At 38.1% G+C, this 26,541-nt stretch overlaps 1 protein-coding gene across 1 annotated transcript in view; it reads left to right on the top strand.

Annotated features, from left to right (window-relative positions):
* The window catches only part of LOC110287703 (vomeronasal type-2 receptor 116-like), a 102,883-nt gene that overhangs the window by 23,097 nt on the left and 53,245 nt on the right, over positions 1 to 26,541 (top strand). Inside the window, 2 exon segments of the mRNA XM_085841839.1 lie at positions 7,873 to 8,164; positions 8,494 to 9,300. Coding sequence (XP_085697965.1) covers positions 7,873 to 8,164; positions 8,494 to 9,300 — 1,099 coding nt within the window.

Consider the following 26,541-nt stretch of genomic DNA (forward strand, 5'->3'; position numbering starts at 1 on the left):
CTCTGAGGTAGTGTCTGTCTTTTCCCCTGAGATGGGTTTCCTGTAAGCAGCAAAATGTTGGGTCCTGTTTGTGTATACTGTCTATTAGTGTATGTCTTTTTATTGGGGAGTTGAGTCCATTGATGTTAAGAGAAATTAAAGAAAAGTAATTGTTGCTTCCTGTTATTTTTGTTGTTAAATTTGGGATTCTGTTCTGCAGGTGTCTTCTTTTAGGTTTGTTGAAGGATTACTTTCTTGCTTTTTCTAGGACGTGGTTTCTGTCCTTGTATTGTTTTTTTTTTTTTTTTTTTTCTGTTATTATCCTTTGAAGGGCTGGATTCGTGGAAAGATAATGTGTGAATTTGGTTTTGTCATGGAATACTTTGGTTTCTCCATCTATGGTAATTGAGAGTATGGCTGGTTATAGTAGCCTGGGCTGGCATTTGTGTTCTCTTAGGGTCTGTCTAATATCTACCCAAGATCTTCTGGCTTTCATAGTCTCTGGTGAGAAGTCTGGTGTAATTCTGTTAGGCCTGCCTTTATATGTTACTTGTCCCTTTTCCCTTACTGCTTTTAATATTCTATCTTTATTTAGTGCATTTGTTGTTCTGATTATTATGTGTCAGGAGGAATGTCTTTTCTGGTCCAGACTATGTGGAGTTCTGTAGGCTTCTTGTATGTTCACGGGCATCTCTTTCTTTAGGTTTTAGAAGTTTTCTTCTATAATTTTGTTGAAGATATTTGCTGGCCCTTTAAGTTGAAAATCTTCATTTTCATTTTCTCCTATTATCTATAGGTTTGTTTTCCTCATTGTGTCCTGGATTTCCTGGATGGTTCTAGTTAGGATCTGTTTGCATTTTCCATTTTCTTTGATTGTTGTGCCCATGTTCTCTATGGAATCTTCTGCACCTGAGATTCTCTCTTCCATCTCTTGTATTCTTTTGCTGATGCTTGCATCTATGGTTCATGATTTCTTTCCTAGGGTTTCTATCTCCAGATTTGTCTCCCTTTGGGTTTTCTTTATTGTTTCTATTTTCATTATTAGATCTTGGATGGTTTTGTTCAATTCCATCACCTGTTTGATTGTGTTTTCCTGTAATTCTTTAAGGGATTTTTGTGTTTCCTCTTATGGACTTCTACCTGTTTTGCAGCGTTCTCCTGTATTTCTTTAAGTGAGTTATTAATGCCCTTCTTAAAGTCCTCTACCAGCATCATGAAATATGATTTTAAATCTGAGTCTTGCTTTTCTGGTGTTTTGGGTATCCTGGACTGGCTGAGGTGGGAGTGCTGGGTTCTGATGATGATGAGGGGTCTTGATTTTTGTTAGTAAGTTTCTTACGTTTGCTTTTTGCCATATGGTAATCTCTGGCATTAGTTGTTATAGTTGTCTCTGGCTGGAGCTTGTTCCTTCTGTGATTCTGTTAGCAGCTGTCAGTAGTCCTGGTAGTTCAGCTCTCTCCAGAGTCTCAATGGTCAGTGTAATCTCTGCCGGCAAGCTCTCCTCTTTCAGGGAAGGTGCACAGTGGTCTGGTGTTCAGAACTTCCTCCTGGCTGAAGATGAAGCCGAATACTGGCCTGTCTCAGAAGATGTGTTGCCTTTGCAGTCTGCTTGCTCACCTACACAATCTGGTCTCTGAGGGACCTGGCACACAAGATGGTTCCCTCATTGTTCCACCAGTTACAGCCTTCCCAGACGGCCACCTGTCCTCTGGCGGGGAAGGTGCCCAGATGTCTGGACCCTGAAACGGGGAGATTCCCAGAAGCTGTGCTGATTCTGGAGTCCACTGGCTCACCTGTGCAGACTGGTCTCTGAGGGACTGGGGCATAAGATGGCTCCTTCACCTGCTCTGGTGGTCAGATCCCTCCCAGGTGGCCACCTGTCTTCTGGCGGGGAAGGTGCCTGGATGTTTGGAGCCCAAAACGGGTTCTGTCCCAGAAGCTATGTCGCTTCTCTCTGTCTCAGAAGCTGTGTCAGTTCTGCAGTCCATTCGCTCACCCTCTGCACTCCACATGCTCACTTGCACAGACTGGTCTCTGAGGGACCTGGGACATGGCTTCATTTTCATTAAACTCTAAAAAGTCTTTAATCTCTTTCTTTATTTCTTCCTTGACCAAGGTATCATTGAGTAGAATGTTATTTAGCTTCCATGTGAATGTGGGTTTTCTATTATTTATGTTGTTATTGAAGATTAGCCTTACTCCATGGTGATCTGATTGGATGAATGGGAAAATTTCAATATTTTTGTATCTGTTGAGGCCTGTTTTATGACTGATTATATGGTCAGTGTTGGAGGAAGTACCATAAGGTGCTGAGAAGAAGGTATATCCTTTGTTTTAGGATAAAATGTTCTGTAGATGTCTATTAAATTCATTTATTTCATAACTTCTGTTAGTGCCCATGTGTTTCTTCAGACCATATGCTTGAAAAATTGTTTTCCTGCCTTTTACTCTGAGGTAGCATCTGTCTTTATCCCTGAGGTGGGTTTCCTGTGTGCAAGAAAATGTTGGGTCCTGTTTAAGTAGCCAGTCAAGTAGTCTATGTCTTTTTATTGGGGAATTGAATCCATTGATATTAAGAGATTTTAAGGAAAAGTAAATAGTGCTTCCTGTTATTTTTGTTGTTAGAGTTGGGGTTCTGTTCCTCTGGCTGTCTTCGTTATGTTCGTTGAAGTATTATTTTCTAGCTTATTCTAGTGTGTAGTTTCCGTCCTTGTGTTGGAGTTTTCCACTTATGATCCTTTGAAGGACTGGATTCGTGGAAAGATATTGTGTAAATTTGGTTTGTTGTGAAATATCTTGGTTTCTCCATCTATGGTTTTGCTGGGAATAGTAGCCTGGGCTGGCATTTGTGTTATCTTAGGGTCTGTACAACATCTCTCTAGGATATTCTGGCTTTCATAGTCTCTGGTGAGAATTCTGGTTTAATTCTAATACGTCTGCCTTTATATGTTACTTGATCTTTTTCCCTATCAGATTTTAATATTCGGTCTTTATTTAGTGCATTTGTTGTTCTGTTTATTATGTGTTGGGAGGAACTTCTTTTCTGGTCCAGTCTATTTGGAGTCCTGTAGGCTTCTTGTATGTTCATGGTCACCTCTCTCTTTAGGTTAGGACATTTTCTTCTATAATTTTGTTGAAGATATTTACTGTCCCTTAAGTTGAAAATCTTCATTCTCACATACTCCTATTATCCACAGGTTTGGTCTTCTCATTGTATTTTGTACTTACTGGATGTTTTGAATTTGGATCTTTTTGGATTTTGCATTTTCTTTGATTGTTGTGTCCATGTTTTCTATGGAATCTTCTGTACCTGAGATTCTTTCTTCCATCTCTTGTATTCTGTTGCTGATACTTGCATCTATGGTTCCTGATTTCTTTTCTAGGATTTCTATCTCCAGAGTTATCTCCCTTTGGCTTTTCTTTATTGTTTCTATTTTCATTATTAGATCTTGGATAGTTTTGTTCAATTCCATCACCTGTTTGGGTGTGTTTTCCTGTAATTCTTTAAGGGATTTTTGTGTTTTCTCTTTAAGGACTTCTTCCTGTTTACCCATGTTTTCCTGTAATTCTTTAAGGACTTCTACCTGTTTATCAGTATTCTCCTGTATTTCTTTAATGAGTTATAAATGCCCTTCTTAAAAACCTCTACCACATTCATGAGATATGATTTGAAATCCAAGTCTTGTTTTTCGGGTGTGTTGGGGTATCCAGGATTCTTTGTGGTGGGCATACTGGGTTTTGATGATGCCCAGTGGTTTTGGTTTCTGTTAGTAAGATTCTTTTTTTTAAAAAAATATCTTATTTATTTATTATATGTAAGTAGCTGTCTTCAGACACTCCAGAAGAGGGCATCAAATCTTGTTATGGATGGCTGTGAGCCACCATGTGGTTGCTGGGATTTGAACTCAGGACCTTTGGAGAGCAGTTGGTTCTCTTAAACACTGAGCCATCTCTCCAGCCCTGTTAGTTAGATTCTTAAGTTTGCCTTTTGCCATCTGGTAATCTCTGGTGTTAGATGTTCTAGTTGTCTCTGGATGGAACCTGTTCTTCCTGTGATTCTGTTAGCTTCTGTCAGCACTCCTGGTATTACAACTCTCTCCTGGGTCCCAGGGGTCTGAGCATTCTCTGCATGCAAGCTCTCCTCTTGCATGGAAGGTGCCCAGAAATCTGGAGCTCAGATCTACCTCCTGAAATCCAAGGTCAGAGCCCTCCCTGGAGGCCGACTCTCCTTTGGCAAGGAAGGTGCCCAGGAGTCTGTGTCTTTGCTCAGCCTCCTGGTTGAGAATGAAGGCTTGAATGGACACTGTCCGAGACACTCTGTTGCTTCTGCCATCCATGTGCTCTCCTGTGTAGACTGTTCTCAGTGCTCCCAAGTTCCTAGGTGTGCTAGGCCCTGCCCAGTTTGCACCCAAAATGGCATGGGGCTGGCCCTGACTGGAACAAATATAAGCCACTGGTTGGGTGGTCCAAGTTACTTTGTCCCTGTTCCTGCTGGCACAAGATGCTCCGGGATTCTTTGGAACAGATGTTGTGTTCCACTCACCAGTAATCTCAAGATCCTGGGTGTGCTAGGGTGCCCGTGGCTTGGAGAGTCCTCTGGGGACCTTGGGACCTTCAGTTGGGTTCATGCTGAAGATGGCATGTGGGTCTGGCCCTGACCAGAAAGAATCCCAGCTACTAGTTGGGCATGCATGGATCCTTTGTCCCGGTTCCTGCTTCTTGCAATTTTCATAGTGCAATGCATGTTTTCTATTCTATGGAGTGAATAATCTTATATTAAATTAGACAGAGATTGTATCCACTTGTAAACTGTGTGTTCATTTTAGTACCAGATGACCTATAAGATAAACCCAGTCATTACTATATCCTGCATAGTTTACAGGTGGTTGAGAATGAGGATTATTTTATTTTACTTGGTAGCAGGCATAGCATCTTTCAGCGCTATGAAACCTAGTTAGAAGAAATAAAGTAGGTGAGCTACTGCATGATTTCTCCATGTTTTGTGATTCAAGTATGTAGGGCCCTCAGCAATGAAGTCTTTCCATCAAGTCCTATAGGATCCAATCTTGTGTCTTCCTGATATATATTCTAAAGAGTATGAAAGATGTATGATATTCGACTTTCTTAATGTTCTTTAGAATTGTTATTTTAATTGTTAAGAATTTTACTAGGATGTACAGAATCATGGTGTGGTTAATTTTGGTTTCTAGTGGTTTTGATTTGAGGACATTTTTTTTTATTATTTTTATTGTTTAGTCCTTTTTTACAGTCCAGGCCTCATTCCCTCCTGGTCTCTTCCCTAACCATACCCCATCCAATAACTCCTCCCCTTTCTCTTCAAAAGAATGTACCCACCCCCCACTCTCATCCCACCAGACCACCCCACTCCCTAGGGGGGGTTATATCTCTCAAGGAGTAGGTGCATATTCTCTCACTGAAGTCAGACCAGGAAATCCTCTGTTGTATAAGGTGGATCAGTTTTTGAGATATCTCAGGGATCTAGGCCTGTTGAGACTGCTGGAAATTCCATGGAGGCTGTCCTCTTCATCTGTGTCATCAATAATACAATTTTACTTACAATATATACATAGCTACTCTTTGCACTCCTATTTTAGTCTTTCTAGTCTCCCTTGCTCTTTATGATTTCTGTGATTGCTATGATTTCATCCTAATAAATACAAGTGTGTCCTTACATATTTGTTTTAAATTATGATATACACAATGTCCTTTGTTTTATTTTGTGTCATGTAATTGGAAAAATCCACTTGGTTTAAAATATAAACACTGTTCAGGTCATGCAATCTATACATTTCAGCAGCTTCTCAGAAAAGGAGTATAGAGGAGGGAGAAACAAAGACAATATCTTTGACCTGTCATGCATGTCACATATGGCATACCAGCTGCTACATGAATGGAAAAATGGTATTTTAGAAAAGTAGTGGTAAAGTACAAAGTATCTGAGATGCAAACATTCATTGAAGCAAAAGAGAAAAGGACAAAAACCAAAGTTAAAAAAATTGTGTCTAAAATGTCAGAATTCTGCAGAAAACTACTACATGTAAAGATGCCCTGTTATTTTCTTTTCAAGAATGTTTAGTGGAGAAATATTTTCCATATATACATAACATAATTCTGCTTTTCTGTATAAACCCTGAAAACATCTTATGAAATATGTTCATATCCAATTGAACAATTTACTAAATATAATCTTAAGGAAACAGCGTTGGGAACAGCATACTTTGACACTAACATGGAATGCTCTTTCTTTGTTTGTGGGTCTTTGGCATCATCAAAGGTCTAATTTTTTTCTCTTTACACATTATTGTGAGAGAAATCAACAGTTGCCTAACAAGGCAAACTCCTCTAGGTTCAAGTTGAAGATCTGAGTTCAGACCTCCCAAAGTTCATGAGTATACCCTTGTTATCTAACAATTATATGGAGGATAAAATAAGCAGAGGTGACTCCTTGCAAGTTTGCTAACTAGAGTTCCAGGATTATGTGCTGAAAAACAATAAAGGAACTGTGAAGTCAGTTGACATGGTACTCTTTCTTCTCCGAAGCACTGGGGATGGAGAGGTAAAAAAAAGTCTTAATGGTTTCTAGGTCAAATTTGTTTACAGAGTGTGTTCCAGGCCAGCCAAGGTTACATGGTCAGACTCTGACCTAATCAATCAAATAAGTCAGTGAGTCAATAATTAAACAAAAGTTTAATAGGCACCAGTAAGAGTCTGGACTGACCATGGATGTCCTTCTCTTCCCTGCACTCATGGTTCATGAAACTGATGTACTTATAACTGCACAAAACCTCATATCTATAAAAGTCACACATATGTAACTCATAAATACACACAAAGTTGAAAAAAGTTGGGTATAGCTTCATATAAATTAATCTGATCAGTTGAGAGGCAGAGGCAGGAAGAACTTCATCAGTTCTACATCAGCAAGTTCTACAGCATGTGTTCCAGACCACCTCATTAAAAAGTCATAGAAATGACACCTGTGGCAATATATTATTTGTATTAATTCTGTGCTAATTTTTAAGGTGGATATTTTCACAGAAAAGTGGGTGATTGGATCAACATATATTGTCCTTTCAAAATTTTAGAGAATGAAAGGCCAAAATCCAAATAAGTGTTCTGATGTTTTTCTGAACCTAAATCCTTATTCACTGACAGATTTTTTTCCATAAATGAATCAGCTACCAAACGCAGACACTATTGCATATGTCAGCAAGATTTTGCTGACAGGACCCTGATAAACTGTCTGTTGTGAGGCTATGCCAGTACCTGGCAAATACAGAAGTGGATGCTCACAATCATCTATTGTATGGAACACAGGGTCGCTAATGGAGGAGCTAGAGAAAGTACACAAGGAGCTGAAGGAGTCTGCAACCTTATAGGAGGAACAACAAAATGAACTAACCAGCACTCCCAGAGTTCGTGTCTGTAGCTGCATATGTAGCAGAAGATGGCCTAGTTGGCCATCATTGAGAGGAGAGACCCTAGGTTTTGCAAAGATTATATGCCCCAGTACAGGAGAATGCCAGGGCCAGGAAGTGGGAGTGGGTGGGTTGGGGGATCAGGGCAGAGGGAGTGTATAGGGGACTTTCAGGATAGCACTTGAAATGTAAGTGAAGAAAATATGTAATAAAAATTATTTTCAAAAAGCAATATGATAATAAATTAGAATTCCAGAGACCATAGTTAATGAGTGTGGACTAGTACTAATCTAATCTGCTTAAAATGCCCATTTTAATTCTAGTAATTCTAGAGAAGATTTTATAATAATGATTTCATAAAAACATTGGCACTTACATTATAAAACCACTGAACTAAGTAGAAAAGTTGTATGGTCTATGGCTTCCTCCTGTGTAATTTGTGAAATCTATACAGGTATAAGTTTAAGAACTACCAATTTGTTCTGGCCCTGGTGTTTGCTATTGAAGAGATCAACAGGAACCCTGATCTTCTACCCAATACAACTATTGGATATAATATCTATAATATTCCATATACTGAAAAGAATATTCTTTATAGAGTATTTCTTTGGTGCACAGGAATAATTAATCACCTTCCTAATTACGACTGTGGTCACAAGAGGAAGTCACCTGCTGTACTCACAGGACCATCATGGTCAGTATCTGCCCACATTGGAACATTTCTACAACTCTACAAAATACCTCAGGTGAGGAATGTAATGTGCGACCTAGGAAACAAGTATTTTTGTTGACATCATAAGTGTCTGTAAATTTAAAATAGGGGCACTGGAGTTAATCACCTATCAAAAAAGGTATGAAGATAGTTTATATTAGATTCATATTTACATTACTTAGAATGAAAGTAGAGGTGGGTAAGAACAGCTATGTAATTGTAATTTTAGACCTGCCAGCAATTTTTGTGGAAAAAAAATGTAATGGGTTTACAGGACAAGTCCGGCTTCATCTTGACTGTTTCTACCTGTTGATTTAAGACTAGGATTGTGTCTGATGCCAATTTATTTTGTTATCTCTTCAGGTCACCTTTGGTTCTTTTGATTCTATCTTGAATGACAGGCATACGTTTAATTCTATCTATCAAATGGCCCCCAAGGACACATCTCTGTCACTTGCCATAGTCTTGCTGTTGCTTCATTTCAGCTGGTCCTGGGTTGGTCTAATCCTCCCAGATGATCACAGAGGGACTCAGATACTATTAGACTTAAGAGAAAATATGGAAAGCCATGGTATCTGCATAGCCTTTTTGAAAATGATCTCTGGCACATGGAATGCATATTTCAATGCACTATGGAAAAATATGGAGATGATTGAGGAATCATCAGCCAATGTCATAGTTATTTATGGAGACATTATTTTTGTACAAGGTTCAATGCGATATATTACACAACTGTTTGTGGCATGGAAAGTCTGGGTCTTGGCCTCTTCATGGGATGTTGACACACACACTGATTCTTTTATGTTAGAGCCATTTCATGGGAGTCTTATTTTTTCACACCACCATGAAGAGATGGTTGAGTTTATAAATTTTGTCCAAACAGTTAATCCTTACAAATACCCAGAGGACAACTATCTTCCTCAGTTTTGGCATTTGCTTTTCAATTGCTCATTTTCTAAATTTGATTGTCAACTTTTGGAGAACTGCCAACCCAATGCTTCTTTGGATTTACTTCCCAGACACCTTTTTGACCCAGCCATGAGTGAGGAAGGCTACAATATATACAGTGCTGTGTATGCTGTGGCCTATAGTCTCCATGAGATGAATCTTCAAGAAATACAGATCCAACCATATGCAAATGGAGAAAAAATGGTTTTCTCCCCCTGGAAGGTAAGATGCCTCACTATGTTTTATAATGTCAGCAATGTAGCATTTTTATTATTTCTTAAGGCATTCAAGTTGAGCATCATATGTTTTAGACTATGCTGTCAATAAGCAATGGAGGGAATCTTGTTTCTCTGTCTGGAGGTGAATGCTAAATCCTGAATAAGTGTTCTTTATAAATGAAGAGCCAGGAACAAGAAAATAACTTAATATTGAATTTATGTAAAAATTGCCTCACAATTTTCTTCATAATATCTTCAGTGTGAAAAGTTGATATTTCCCATATTTATTTCTCAGGAAAGAGGACAGAGCATAAGATCTTTAAGAGTTAAAATGCTCTTAAGATTTTATAACTCAGTGTTATAAAGTGAAAGATCACTTTAACGTGTACTTCAGACTTTCAGGTCTCTTTTCAAGGACGGAAGCTCTATTTCATAAGTGAATTGGTTCGGTTAGCTTATCAAAGAAATATGAATTTCTTCAATCCATGTAAATTGGTGTCTTGGTGACTTAGCTGTGTTTAGTTCAATGATTTATGTTGTACAGAATGAGTCTTTTGAAATTCAATGCACATCAATCTAAGTATCTTTCACTTATTCAACCTCTTTGATGGCTCCTTTACTGATGATTCTTATCACCTTGGCTTAAAAGAGTTGAAGGCCAGGGACCAACACTGAGGGTTGTTAGGTTTTCTCAGGAGAAGATAGTGTATCAGTGAAAGAAGAGACCCAGGCATTGTTATCAGGGGGAATCACAAAGCTCTGTCTAACTAGCAGTCAGGTTGGTTCTTCATTTGTACAGGTTTCACAGAAGAGAGGCAGCCTAATGATTATCCAAGAAATAAATAATTTATCATTTTGTCTCCAGACATGTTATTGATTTTTCATTATATCTTTGGGGTTAGAAGTTCAATCAAAATTAAAAATGGCAAACCGAACCGATTTATTTTTATTATCTACCCTAGAACTCCAATTCAAAGAGTTTAAGGAATGTCTCCAGCAAAGCAAACATATTTATTATATGACAGCCTTTTTTAGCTGGTGGTATTTGCAGTTTTAAAGCCCTCCACACAAAGAAAATATCTGAACTGTTTGTTACATAAATAGTAAATACTAATATGTACTGTTTTTATTTCTATAATTGTACTGTGTCTACTGTTAAATAGTAAATGTTTATTTTATTCAGTGTATCTTATTTACTGAGTTCCATTCCTCCACGTGTACATGGTATATGATGCCCAATGCTTAAACTACATTTTCAGAGAGCTCTAAGTGTGTTGTATAAAAATGGTCTTGAGTCAGTTACCAATTCTCTTGGCCAGTAAGAGTTTGTCAAACATTTCTTAATTTAACCTGTTCCATCTATAATATTTGGGTTTGCTTAGGGGCATATACCCAAGAAGATTCCTTATGGAGTCATGACCTCATTTAGAATTTTCTTTTTTTTTCTTTTTTTTTTAAATATTTTTATTACATATTTTCCTCAATTACATTTCCAATGCTATCCCAAAAGTCCCCCATAGCGCCCCCCACTTCCCTACCCACCCATTCCCATTCTTTTGGCCCTGGCATTCCCCTATATTGGGGCATATAAAGTTTGCAAGTCCAATGGGCCTCTCTTTCCATTGATGGCCGACTAGGCCATCTTTCGATACATATGCAGCTAGAGACAAGAGCTCCGGTGTTCTGGTTAGTACATCATGTTGTTCCAACAATAGGGTTGCAGATCCCTTTAGCTCCATGGGTACTTTCTCTAGCTTCTCCATTGGGAGCCCTGTGATACATCCAATAGCTGACTGTGAACATCCACTCCTGTGTTTGCTAGGCCCCGGCATCGTCTCACAAGAGACAACTATATTTGGGTCCTTTCAGCAAAATCTTGCTAGTGTATGCAATGGTGTCAGCGTTTAGAAGCTGATTATGGGATGGATCCCTGGATACGGCAGTCTCTAAATGGTCCATCCTTTCATCACAGCTACGAACTTTGTCTCTGTAACTCCTTCCCTGGGTGTTTTGTTCCCAATTCTAAGAAGGTGCACAGTGTCCACACTTTGGTCTTCATTCTTCTTGAGTTTCATGCGTTTATCAAATTGTATCTTATATCTTGGGTATCCTAAGTTTTGGGCTAATATCCACTTATCAATGAATACATATTGTGTGAGTTCTTTTGTGATTGTGTTACTTCACTCAAGATGATGCCCTCCAGGTCCATCCATTTGGCTAGGAATTTCATAAATTCATTCTTTTTAATAGCTGAGTAGTACTCCATTGTGTAAATGTACCATAATTTCTGTATCCATTCCTCTGTTGAGGGACATCTGGGTTCTTTCCAGCTTCTGGCTATTATAAATAGGGCTGCTATGAACATAGTGGAGCATGTGTCCTTTTTACCGGTTGGGACATCTTCTGGATATATGCCCAGGAGAGGTATTGCTGGATCCTCCGGTAGTACTATGACCAATTTTCTGAGGAACCGCCAGACTGATTTCCAGAGTGGTTGTACAAGCTTGCAATCCCACCAACAATGGAGGAGTGTTCCTCTTTCTCCACATCCTCACCAGCATCTGCTGTCACCTGAATTTTTATCTTAGCCATTCTGACTGGTGTGAGGTGGAATCTCAGGGTTGTTTTGATTTGCATTTCCCTGATGATTAAGGATGTTGAACATTTTTTCAGGTGTTTCTCTGCCATTCGGTATTCCTCAGGTGAGAATTCTTTGTTCAGTTCTGAGCCCCATTTTTTAATGGGGTTATTTGACTTTCTGGAGTCCACCTTCTTGAGTTCTTTATATATATTGGATATTAGTCCCTTATCTGATTTAGGATAGGTGAAGATCCTTTCCCAATCTGTTGGTGGTTTTTTTGTCTTATTGATGGTGTCTTTAGCCTTGCAGAAGCTTTGTAGTTTCATGAGGTCCCACTTGTCAATTCTCGATCTTACAGCACAAGCCATTACTGTTCTATTCAGGAATTTTTCCCCTGTGCCCATATCTTCAAGGCTTTTCCCCACTTTCTCCTCTATAAGTTTCAGTGTCTCTGGTTTTATGTGAAGTTCCTTGATCCACTTAGACTTGACCTTAGTACAAGGAGATAGGAATGGATCGATTCGCGTTCTTCTACATGTTAACAACCAGTTGTGCCAGCACCATTTGTTGAAAATGCTGTCTTTCTTCCACTGGATGTTTTTAGCTCCCTTGTCGAAGATCAAGTGACCGTAGGTGTGTGGGTTCATTTCTGGGTCTTCAATTCTATTCCATTGGTCTATTTGTCTGTCACTATACCAGTACCATGCAGTTTTTATCACAATTGCTCTGTAGTAGAGCTTTAGGTCCGGCATGGTGATTTCACCAGAGGTTATTTTATCCTTGAGAAGAGTTTTTGCTATCCTAGGTTTTTTGTTATTCCAGATGAATTTGCAGATTGCACTTTCTAATTCGTTGAAGAATTCATTTGGAATTTTGATGGGGATTGCATTGAATCTGTAGATTGCTTTTGGCAAGATAGCCATTTTTACAATGTTGATCCTGCCAATCCATGAGCATGGGAGATCTTTCCATCTTCTGAGATCTTCTATAATTTCTTTCTTCAGAGACTTGAAGTTTTTATTATACAGATCTTTCACTTCCTTAGTTAGAGTCACGCCTAGATATTTCTAGGCTTGTGCTTATCATGATCTCCAGGACATAAGAAACACTTCTAAATAGAACTAAAAAATTAGTTCTTTAAGAATAGAAGGAGTGGTAAGTTTATGACTTTCCTAAATATTTAAACATAATTTTCTCAGGAAATAACATATAATGAATCATAATGCAGAAAGTTCCCAAGAATGCATGAGGCAGAGACCAAAACCAAAAGAGAAACTGGATGACAGTGATGCAGGCATTTGGTTTACCTTTGCTGGAACTGTGACACAGATGTCCTGGCTTCATGACTTTCACCATTTCCATTGGAAATGGCTGTGTCAAATGAGATTCTTTGTAGTGCTTTAAAAAATCTTTTATTACCTTCTATGTTTTACAACATATGTTTTCACACTTCTTTTAGCTTCACCCTTTCCTAAAGAACACAATAATGAAAAGGAATGTAGGAAGACACACGGCAACACATGGGGGAGAAAACTTAGATGCACAGTATGACATTCTTAATTTTTGGAATTTTCCAAGTGGTCTTGGATTAAAGGTGAAAGTAGGAACCTATTCTTTAAATGCTCAGCAGGGTCTTCAGTTCTCTTTATTTGAACAGATGATACAGTGGCCTATAGCATTTACAAAGGTGAGTTGTGACTTCTCTCACTGCTCTGACATTTCATAAAAATGAAGGTAATTCTCAGGATGTCATGAACTCTCACTCACTACCAGTAAAGATTGAACTACCAATAAGATCTTCACATAAAAACAGATAACAGACTATTACTCATTCCTTGACTCTGATCAATGGATATGTTTATTTTTAACTTTGTTAATGCCCATACATTTCCTTAAAATAGAGTGTCTAATATTTACTGTTTCAGAACACTGATAGGTTCATTTTGTCACCTCGATATAGAAATTACAGTAAGGTAAGGTGGCATTTTACTTTCCCATCCTCTGTAAGGGCATACTGGTATGACAAGTGTGTGTGTCTGTGTGTAATGTTTGACTTGCTACTTCATGTAAATCATCATCAAAAGCAACTGAGGGGAGGACAGGTTTCTTTTGCTGACTCTGTGAGCACTCATTATATTGTGGGAAAAGGATGTTTTAAAAGCCAGAGGAGGTGATGACAACATGTTCTTAGACCAGAATTAGAGTGAATTTGGAGATGAAAATGTGGTTGCTCACTCCTATCATATTTACATTCTGTGAATGACAGAGCCAACTTTTCGTGGATTTTCTTACCTCTGGTAGGTGCAAGTATAAAACTATTCATGGAGATGCCTAAGATTTACTTCCATAATGAATGAAAGACCTGTAAAATTGTCAGTCAACATTAACAACCACTTTCAATATAAGAGTTCCCACCAGTAGCCAGTAAGCATAGAGACCAATTAAATCTAAATGCATGTTATGACTTTCTTGAACACTACTTTAGACACCTATACTTATCAACATCTTCAGGTTTGACCAAGATTTACTATGTGGGTTGTTAAGCCCAAAACCTGATAAAATTAGCAATATCAAAACTTGTTAGCTTCAATTGAAGGTGTAAGCATTTGAAAAGTAACTGCTCAGTTATACTCAGACATGCTCTATTTACTCAAAATTTTCACAGAAGCCCAGGAATTTGCTAATAGATTTCATTTCTCTTAGATTCCCCAATCTGTGTGCAGTGAGAGCTGTAGGCCTGGATTCAGGAAAGCTGCCCAGGAAGGCAAGGCTGTCTGCTGCTTTGATTGTATTCCCTGTGCCGACAATGAGATTTCCAATGAGACAGGTAAATACAGGCTTACAGAGAAGGTTTCAACTTGTCCTCAGGAGTTGACTATACCTAACTGAATGGGAAAATACTGTATATATGTAAGAGAGTATCTCTTATTCCCTGAGTAGACATTTAAGCATTGATCACACAATCTAGATATTTACGTCATCCTTGACTTACATTACTGATCCATTGCACATGTTTTCCCCAGAATATTCACCTTTCCCACAAATTAATGGTCTGTTTCATTTCACCATGGACACAGTGTTTTTAGCACCATTTCTTTCTATTTTCAAACAATACTCACTCACATGTAGGATTCACTTAACACTGGCATTCCTCACATCCTCTATTTATCTTTATTTCCAGTACAGAGATTGTTGTTATTGTTTTACATAGTATCTGACTAAGAAGTTAGAGTTTATTTCCCCAGTACATATATTTAATCCCTGTCATTGCTAAGTTTCTTTTATTTTACTTATTTAATGTTATGTAGTCATGTAAAAAGTTTGTCTACCTTTTATTGAACATAGATTATTTTCTCACACAATATATTCTGACTATATTTACCCTCACTCCATTTCTTCCAGATTCCTTTCCATCTCCTCTCTCATCTAGATCTACTCCTTATCTGTCTCTCATTAGAACTGAACATGTTTCTCTGATATAACAACAAAACAGAATAAAATAATGTATAATAATATTTTTTAAAAAATTTGAAGCTATAGAAGAGAAGACAGAAAAATGTAAGTTCCAAGAGCGCACTCAAGAATCAGAGACTCACTTGCATAGGAGTTCCATAAAAGCCATAAACCAAAATCTCTATTATATATGCAGAGGACCTAGGGCAGACCTGTGTAGGCCATGTGATTACTGCTGCAATCTCTTTGTGCTCATATAAGCATTGCATATTTGTTATAGAAAGTGTTGTTCTTCTGGTGTCCTCGGTCTCACCTGACTCTTGTACTCTTCTGCTTCATCTTCTATGGCATATTCTGAACGTTGAGAGGAAGATAGAGACACCTCACCTAGAGCTGTCGATTTCCCTCCCCCTTCCCCTCCCCTCCCCACCCCTCCCTACCCCTCTCTCCCTCTCCCTATCCCTCTCTCCCTCTCCCTCTCTCTATGTGTGTGATTTTGTGTGTGCCTCTTATAATATCTGGATTGTGTTTTTGTACTTACTACTTTGTGCTGTAGGAAAAAAAGAATCAAGCCTTTCTGATAATGGCTGAATATTGCATTGATCTATGAGCATGGTAGAATATATTTAGAAGTCACATTTTGATGAATAGTATTTGTTTTCCCTGAGGTCTTTGATCTATCTAGTCGCTGGTTCCTAGTTGGTTCAAATACTGTCAGGAATGGGTTCAAATCAGACATTGGTTGGTTACTCCCTCAAGGTTTATACTGCCAATATCCTAGCGTAGTTTGCCGGCAGGATTAAAAATGGATTAAAAATTTTGTGCCAGAGTCTGACAAATACAGATGCAGATACTCCCAGCCAACCATTGAACAAATCACTGGGGTCCCAATGGAGGAGTTAGAGAAAAAACTGAGGGAGCTGAAGGTGTTTTCAACCCCATAGGAAGAACAACATCAACCAACCAGACTCCTCCTAGAGCTCCCAGGTACTAAAGCACCAACCAAGGAGTTTACATGGAGTGACCCATGGCTCCAGATACATATGTAGCAGAGAATGGTCTTGTTGGGCACCAAAGGGAGGAGAGGCCCTTGGTCCTGTGAAGGCTTGATGCCCCATTGTAGAGGAATACCAAGGCAGGAAGTTGGGAGTGGGTGGGTATGTGGAGGAGCAACCTCATAGAAGCAGATGTACCAGGTATGGAGTTTCTGGATGGGAAACCAGGGAAGGGGATAACATTTATAATGTAAATAAAGAAAATATTCAGTAAAAGAAAAGAAAAAAAAGTTGTGGTTGAAAGAGTGAGTATGGGATAAACCTAGGCACCCTGTACATAAGTAGCTGAAGTGCAGCTTGGTCTTCATGTGGGTTTTCCATAATCTGCAGCAGGGGTTGTCCTACCACTCCATGAATGATGAGTTGTGCTGTTATCTTGAATCTTTACTGTCACTTTTTGCAAAGCAAGCTATTGTCTTGTCAACAGTCTTGGGTATTTTTTTTTTAGGTTGGGTGGAAATTCCACTGCATCTTTTAAACCAACAACTGATATTCATGAAACACAGTCCCAGTATTCATAGCTTCATTTGTTGCTCGTGATGGCCAACAACTTTCTGTTTCCCTCACTATATGGAGACTTCATTAGGATCACCTTCATATATTATAGGGTGTTTCTATTGCATCAGATTTCCATGTTGCCCCTTCAGTGCATTTTATTTCTAGCTGTCTTTCTTCTCAGTCTCTCCTAAAATTCCATCTCACCTCCAACTTCTTACATGATCATACTATTTTCATCCCCCTTGACTCAGTCCACCCCAAAATTCTATTTTCCTAAGGAGATCTATGGGACTATCTAGTCCATTCCTCTATTCCTAACCACTATAACATTTATCTCTATTATAATCTATTTAACAGATACTATAAAGATATAAGCAAATACATACAATATTTATCTTTCTAGAATTGCTGTACCTTACTCAGCATAATATTTTCTACTTCCTTATATTTGTCTGAAAATTTTGATATTATTTTTAACATCTGAGTATTAATACTCCCGTATGTAATATATCATATTTTCAGCATTCATTCTTCTGTTGGGGAACATCTAGGTCGTTTCCATTGTCTGGCTTTTGTAAGTAGAGCAGCAGTGAACGTGCTTAGTCAAATGTCTTGGTGATAGGATGATGCATATTTTGGGTACATTCCCAAGAGCAGTTACTGGATCTTGAGGTAGACTAATTTTCATCTTTCTGCTGAAATGTCATACTGATTTCCATAGTGGCTGTACAATTTTGCTCTTCCACCAACACTGCAAGAGTGTTCTCCTTACTCCAGATCCTTGCCAGAATGATCTACAAATTGCATTGTTATTCTTACACATTCTGAAAGGTGTAAGATGTAATGTTAAATGAGTTTTGATTCATAGAATATACTCTTGTATGTTTTCTTACCTAAACTCCTGTCAATTCCTCCTCAGTTTCCCAGACACACATCCATACTGTTTATCTGTCTCATTAGAATACTTTAAAACACCTAATTTATGATGATGAAAAATACAATAAAAAATCATCAAACCAGAATGAAATGAAAAACAAACAAACAAACAAATAAGGAAATAAATAAATAAATGCCGCAAGTAACACACACGCACACACACACTCTCCCATTTAGACATCCCAGAAAAACAAAATCAGAAACTGCAACATATACTCAAAGACCTATAAGGTTAAAAAAATTGCACTGTGAGACAGTAAAACCTTTCAATATCCCAGAGAATTAATTTTGTATTGGTCATCAGCAATGGAGCTGACCCTTATGTTTTATTTGATTAGTCTGTTGAAATCTATTGACAAATAAATTTTCAATGCCAGCAGTACTTATTTTAGAATAGCTTTTGTCGAAACAGTGGGACTTGTGTATAGTTGCTATTACTGTATGAAGACCTTGTCTGGCTTACACATATACCACATATTTGCATGCTGCCAGTGTATCTGTGATTTCATACCTTATAAAGCCTGGTATGTAGAGAAGGCATTCTTTAATCAGTGTCCTCCCTCATCACTCTTCGTTACAATCTTCTGGAATGCTTTCCTGCTGGTTTTTTTGTTTGTTTGTTTGTTTTTGTTTTTCGAGACAAGGTTTCTCTGTATAGCCCTGGCTGTCCTGGAACTCACTTTGTAGATCAGGCTGGCCTCGAACTCAGAAATCTGCCTGCCTCTGCCTCCTGAGTGCTGGGATTAAAGGCAAGTGCCACCATGCCTGGCTGCTTTCCTGCTGTTTACACTAAGTCCTGAAGCCAGGGATCTTTATTTTATTTTTTTTAATTTTTAAAAATATTTTTACTTTTTTTTAATTAGGTATTTTCCTCATTTTAATTTCCAATGCTATACCAAAAGTCCCCCATACCCTCCCCCCTACACCCCTACCCACTCACACCTACATTTTGGCCTTGGCGTTCCCGTGTAATGGGGCATATAAAGTTTGCAAGTCCAATGGGCCTCTCTTTCCAGTGATGGCCGACTAGGCCATCTTTTGATACATATGCAGCTAGAGTCAAGAGCTCCGGGGTACTGGTTAGTTAATAATGTTGCTCTACTTATAGGGTTGCACATCCCTTTAGCTCCTTGGGTATTTTCTCTAGCTCCTCCATTAGGGGCCCTGTGATCCATCCAATAGCTGACTGTGAGCATCCACTTCTGTGTTTGCTAGGCCCTGTATAGTCTCACAAGAGACAGCCGTATCTGGGTCCTTACAGCAAAATCTTGCTAATGTATGCAGTGGTGTCAGCGTTTGGAGGCTGATTATGGGATGGATCCCTGGATATGGCAGTCTCTAGATGGTCCATCCTTTCGCCTCAGCTCCAAACTTTGTCTCTGTAACTCCTTCCATGGGTGTTTTTTTCCCAATTCTAAGAAGGAGCAAAGTGTCCACACTTTGGTCTTCGTTCTTCTTGAGTTTCATGTGTTTTGCAAATTGTAACTTATATCTTGGGTATTCTAAGTTTCTGGGCTAATATCCATTTATCAGTGAGTACATATCATTTGAGTTCTTTTGTGATTGGGTTACCTCACTCAGGATAATGTCCTCCAGGTCCAACCATTTGCCTAGCAATTTCATAAATTCATTCTTTTTAATAGCTGAGTAGTACTCCATCGTGTAAATGTACCACATTTTTTGTATCCATTCCTCTGTTGAGGGACATCTGGGTTCTTTCCAGCTTCTGGCTATTATAAATAAGGCTGCTATGAACATAGTGGAGCATGTTTCTTTCTTACTATTTGGAACATCTTCTGGATATATCTCCAGGAGAGGTATTGCTGGATCCTCCAGTAGTACCATATCCAATTTTCTGAGAAAACGCCAGACTAATTTCAGAGTGGTTGTACAAGCTTGCAATCCCTCCAACAGTGGAGGAGTGTTCCTCTTTCTCCACATCCTTGCCAGCATCTGCTGTCACCTGAATTTTTGATTTTAGCCATTCTGACTGGTGTGAGATGGAATCTCAGGGTTGTTTTGATTTACATTTCCCTGATGATTAAGGATGCTGAACATTTTTTCAGGTGTTTCTCAGTCATTTGGTATTCCTCAGGTGAGAATTCTTTGTTTAGCTCTGAGCCCCATTTTTTAATGGGGTTATTTGATTTTCTGGAGTCTACCTTCTTGAGTTCTTTATATATATTGGATATTAGTCCTCTATCTGATTTAGGATAGTTAAAGATCTTTTCCCAATCTGTTGGTGGCATTTTTGTCTTATTTACGGTGTCTTTTGCCTTACAGAAGCTTTGCAGTTTCATGAGGTCCCATTTGTCAATTCTCGATCGTACAGCACAAGCCATTGCTGTTCTATTCAGGAATTTTTCCCCTGTACCCATATCTTCGAGGCTTTTCCCCACTTTCTCTCTATAACTTTCAGTGTCTCTGGTTTTATGTGGAGCTCCTTGATCCACTTAGATTTGACCTTAGTACAAGGAGATAGGAATGGATCAATTCGCATTCTTCTACATGATAACCACCAGTTGTGCCATCACCATTTGTTGAAAATGCTGTCCTTTTTTCCACTGGATGGTTTTAGCTCCCTTGACAAAGACCAAGTGACCATAGGTGTGTGGGCTCATTTCTGGGTCTTCGATTCTATTCTATTGGTCTACTTTTCTGTTGTCATACCAGTACCATGCCATTTTTATCACAATTGCTCTGTAGTAAAGCTTTAGGTCAGGGATGGTGATTACACCAGAGGTTCTTTTATCCTTAAGAAGAGTTTTTGCTATCCTAGGTTTTTTGTTATTCCAGATGAATTTGCAGATTGCTCTTTCTAGTTCATTGAATAATTGAGTTGGAATTTTGATGGGGATTGAATTGAATCTGTAGATTGCTTTTGGCAAGATAGCCATTTTTACAATGTTGATCCTGCCAATCCATGAGCATGGGAGATCTTTCCATCTTCTGAGATCTTCTTTAATTTCTTTCTTAAGAGACTTGAAGTTCTTATCATACAAATCTTTTACTTCCTTAGTTAGAGTCATGCCAAGGTATTTTATATTATTTTTGACTTTTGAGAAGGGTGTTGTTTCCCTAATCTCTTTCTCAGCCTGTTTACCCTTTGTGTACAGAAAGGCCATTGACTTGTTTAAATTAATTTTATATCCAGATACTTCATTGAAGCTGTCTATCAGGTTTAGGAGTTCTCTGGTGGAATATTTAGGGTTACTTATATATACTATCATATCATCTGCAAAAAGTGATATTTTGACTTCTTCCTTTCCAATTTGTATCCTCTTGATCTCCTTTTGTTGTCGAATTGCTCTGGCTAAGACTTCAAGTACAATGTTGAAAAGGTAGGGAGAAAGTGGGCAGCCTGGTGTAGTCCCTGATTTTAGTGGGATTGCTTCCAGCTTCTCACCATTTACTTTGATGTTGGCTACTGGTTTGCTGTAGATTGCTTTTATCATGGTTAGGTATGGGCCTTGAATTCCTGATCTTTCCAAGCCTTTTATCATGAATGGGTGGTGGATTTTGTCAAATGCTTTCTCCGCATCTAACTAGATGATCATGTGGTTTTGTCTTTGTGTTTGTTTATATAATGGATTACGTTGATGGATTTCCGTATATTAAACCATCCCTGCATCCCTGGAATAAAACCTACTTGGTCAGGATGGATGATTTTTTTTAATGTGTTCTTGGATTCAGATAGTGAGAATTTTATTGAGTATTTTTGCATCGATATTCATAAGGGAAATTCGTCTGAAGTTCTCTATCTTTGTTGGATCTTTCTGTGGTTTAAGTATCAAAATAATTGTGGCTTCATAGAATGAGTTGGGTAGAGTACCTTCTACTTCTAATTCGTGGAATAATTTGTGCAGAATTGGAATTAGATCTTCTTTGAAGGTCTGATAGAACTGTACACTAAACCCACGTGGTCCTTTTTTTTTTTTTTTTTTTTTTTTTTTGTTTGGGAGACCATTAATCACTGCTTCTATTTCTTTAGGGGATATGGGACTGTTTAGGTCGTTAACTTGATCCTGGTTTAACTTTGGTACCTCGCTCTGTCTAGAAATTTGTCCATTTCGTCCAGGTTTTCCAGTTTTGTTGTGTATAGCCTTTTGTAGAAGGATCTGATGGTGTTTTTGATTTCTTCAGGATCTGTTGTTATGTCTCCCTTTTCATTTCTGATTTTGTTAATTAGGATGCTGTCCCTGTGCCCTCTAGTGAGTCTGGCTAAGGGTTTATCTATCTTGTTGTTTTTCTCAAAGAACCAGCTCCTCGATTGGTTGATTCTTTGAATAGTTCTTGTTTCTACTTGGTTGATTTTACCCCTGAGTTTGACTATTTCCTGCTGTCTACTCCTCTTGGGTGAATTTGCTTCCTTTTCTTCTAGAGCTTTTAGGTGTGTTGTCAAGCTGCCAGTGTGTGTTCTCTCTAGCTTCTTTTTGGAGGCACTTAGAGCTATGAGTTTCCCTCTTAGAAATGCTTTCACAGTGTCTCATAAGTTTGGGTATGTTGTGGCTTCATTTTCATTAATCTCTAAAAAGTCCTTAATTTTTTTCTTTATTCCTTTCTTGACCAAGGTATCATTGAGAAGAGTGTTGTTCATTTTCCACTTGAATTTTGGCTGTCCATTATTTATGTTGTTATTGAAGATCAGCCTTAGTCCATGGTGGTCTGATAGTTTGCATGGTACGATTTCAATATTTTTGTATCTGTTGAGGCCTGTTTTGTGACCAAGTATATGGTCAATTTTGGAGAAGTTACCATGAGGTGCTGAGAAGAAGGTATATCCTTTTGTTTTAGGATAAAATGTTCTGTAGATATCTGTTAAGTCCATTTGTTTCATAACTTCCGTTAGTTTCACTGTGACCCTGTTTAGTTTCTATTTCCACGTTCTGTCCATTGACAAAAGTGGTGTGTTGAAGTTTCGCACATTATTGTGTGAGGTGCAATATGTGCTTTGAGCTTTAATAAAGTTTCTTTAATGAATGTGGCTGCCCTTGCATTTGGAGCATAGATATTCAGAATTGATAGTTCCTCTTGGAGGATTTTACCTTTGATGAGTATGAAGTGTCCCTCCTTGTCTTTTTTGATAACTTTGGGTTGGAAGTCGATTTTATTCGATATTAGAATGGCCACTCCAACTTTTTCTTCAGACCATTTGCTTGGAAATTGTTTTCCAGCCTTTCACTCTGAGGTAGTGTCTGTCTATTTTACCAGGGATCTTTATAGAGATGAATGTTTCAGTCTGTCATTCTCTGATCATTGTTCAGTTTTGTGCCTCTATTAAAGTTATCTAGCACAGGAAGACACTTCTGTGATGAAAGCTGAGAAAAACACTGACCAATGTATACAGAAGAATGCCATCACAAATAGATTACATTGCTGGGTTTCTTTTGTAGAACAGTAGTATTTAGATTTTTCCAAAGTCTATCTTTACTTATCTAATCTCAGGTGCTTGGCTACCAAAGCATTGTCAGGCATGGGTTTCATATCATGAAGTGGGCCTCTATTTGAATAAGATAGTGGGTTGTTATTTCCACAATTTTTGCTCTACTGTTGTAGCAGTGGATTTTTCAGGCAGCTCACCATCATAGACTGCAGTGTTATAAGCTGTGCAGTGTTTTCTTTTTTCCTCTAGTAGTCTGCTGTATATCTCTGAGTACTGTGAAAATTAGTAAATGGTGGTAAAGGCTCTAGGTTTGACTTCTCTGTGCTCAGTGCTTTATGAGGTGCTGTCTTCAGCTATTGGGTAGAGCAACTAATAGCCTTGACAGTAACCTGAATTTTTTTGGTTCTCACGGTGTCCTTTTGGCCAAAAATTATTTGCAACTCATTTGACAATATAGCTCTCATTTACTGGCTAGAGATGTTCATTTGAATTTTGGCTTTACCATTGTTTGGTGATTCCAATTAAATTTTCTTACACACATATATATTTTAAGTAACTTCAAATGTACTCGTTTTCAAATACAACACTTCACATGATCCCTAGATTTAGCTGTTCATTTTCATAGTTCCTTCTGTATTCACCTCTTCTCTCCATTCCTCATTTGATCTTCCTATAACAGACTTGAATCCTCTCTATCCATCACTATATATTTCATTTCTGCTCTCTAGTGTGAGTCTTCACTCTCTGAGGCCATTATTATTATTATTATTATTATTATTATTATTATTTTACCTAATGTGAATGGATATAGGGATTGTAGACTGCTGCATTAATACTTAACAGATAAAAGCCTCATATAAATGACTAGACAGCAATTTTTTTTTGTGTGTGTGTGTGTTTGGTTATCTCACCCAGGATGATATTTGTCTAGTACCATTAATTTACCTTGTAAATTTCACACATAGTTTAAAATCCAAGATTCCCTATCAATGTTCTGTTTCATTTGAATCACAACAGTAATCTCAAGATCATGAGATCACTCTCCAATACAAAGATGTTCAGAAATCTGTTATGTGATACACATAATCCTTTGGGAAACACATGGAAAACATATTTCTGACATAACCCATTATGAAGAAAATAATTTACTGTAAATATTTTCCTATATTATGTTAACTTGACAGAAGGTTCTCTTCTGAAATTTCAATAATGAATGTCACTCATATAGTTGAAGATTTTTAAATTTTAAAGAATGTGATAATAATCATTAACTCATCAAGACCAATGTGTCTATAATATATAAACAGTAATAACAGAATGTTTAATACTTATTACATAGATTAATATTGAATCATGTCTTGTGACAACTTGGAAAAAAGGAAATAATTTCATATAACTGTATTATTGAATGTTAGTTGAATGATAAACTAGGGATATCTACATGTACTTGAACTACTAACACTAAACATATTGAAGTAAACACATTGTTACTTCTTGGCCAGGATGTTTACAATAGAAAAATTCTTGTGTCAAAATTCATTCAGTGATCAGCTTCCAAACGCTGACACCATTGCATACACTAGCAAGATTTTGCTGAAAGGACCCAGATATAGATGTCTCTTGTGAGACTATGCCAGGGCCTAGCAAACACAGAAGTGGATGCTCACAGTCAGCTATTGAATGGATCACAGGGCCCCCAATGGAGGAGCTAGAGAAAGCACCCAAGGAACTAAAAGGGTATAGCAACCCTATAGGTGGAACAACAATATGAACTAACCAGTACCCCAGAGCTCTTGTCTCTAGCTGCATATGTATTAAAAGATGGCCTAATAGTCCATCACTTGAAAGAGAGGCCCATTGGACTTGCAAACTTTATATGCCCCAGTACAGGGGAATGCCAGGGCCCAAAAGGGGGAGTGGGTGGGTAGGGGAGTGACAGGGGGTGCGTATGGGGGACTTTTGGTATAGCATTGGAAATGTAAATGAGCTAAGTACCTAATAAAAATGGAAGAAAAAGAAAAAGAAGAAAAAAAAAACCAAAATCAAACAAAAACAAAACAAAACAAAACAAATTCATTCAGTGAAAATAATTCTAGTATAGAGTAAATGAATGCAGGGAACTAGATGATGAGAATTAAGGTAGGATATTGAACAGGAACAGAAAAAGGTAAATCAACCATAGATAACACCTAAATCATTAATCAGATTGTATATTTAGACACATAATATTTTTAATAAAAATGTCTTTCTGTGAAAATATTTTATTTCACTTTTTCTTCCCATAATTTATTATTTTATTTGAGATCCCTCTATTGAGAATTTGCTGTTTCACTCTGTTTCTCATTTTTTTTTTTTTTGTTATTTAAACACTTCCATTTTATTCTCTTTGGCTTCCATATTTCCCCTGATGTTGCCAGCTATACACTTTTGTGCAAAGGTCCAAGATAGACAGTTGAGATTTTTCTTCCGTTTTAGTGCTCCAGATGCCTTCCTCCTTTTTTTTTTCCTTTTTCTTTTTTTTTATTACATATTTTCCTCAATTACATTTCCAATGCTATCCCAAAAGTCCCCCATACCGCCCCCCACTTCCCTACCCTCCCATTCCCATTCTTTTGGCCCTGGCATTCCCCTATATTGGGGCATATAAAGTTTGCAAGTCCAATGGGCCTCTCTTTCCAGTGATGGCCGACTAGGCCATCTTTCGATACATATGCAGCTAGAGACAAGAGCTCCGGGGTACTGGTTAGTTCATCATGTTGTTCCAACTATAGGGTTGCAGATCCCTTTAGCTCCTTGAGTACTTTCTCTAGCTTCTCCATTGGGAGCCCTGTGCTACATCCAATAGCTGACTGTGAGCATCCACTCCTGTGTTTGCTAGGCCCCTGCATAGTCTCACAAGAGACAGCTATCTTTGGGTCCTTTCAGCAAAATCTTGCTAGTGTATGCAATGGTGTCAGCGTTTAGAAGCTGATTATGGGATGGATCCCTGGATATAGCAGTCTCTAAATGGTCCATCCTTTCATCACAGCTCCGAACTTTGTCTCTGTAACTCCTTCCCTGGGTGTTTTGTTCCCAATTCTAAGAAGGGGCACAGTGTCCACATTTTGGTCTTCATTCTTCTTGAGTTTCAAGGGGGCTGGTGAGATGTTTCTCATTTTTTAATTGGTTTATTTTACTTGCTGGTATCTAATTTCTTGAGTTTTTTGTAAATTTTGTATATTAGAACTTTGTTGAATGTACAGTTAGCGATGATCTTTTCCCATTCCCCAGGTTGCTGTTTTTTCCTATTGAAGATGTTTTTAGCCTAGCAAAAGCTTTTACATTACATGAAGTCCAGTT

Source organism: Mus caroli, unplaced genomic scaffold (genome assembly GCF_978045245.1).
Source record: "Mus caroli unplaced genomic scaffold, Mus_caroli_1 scaffold_8, whole genome shotgun sequence".
NCBI classification, from domain to species: domain Eukaryota; kingdom Metazoa; phylum Chordata; class Mammalia; order Rodentia; family Muridae; genus Mus; species Mus caroli.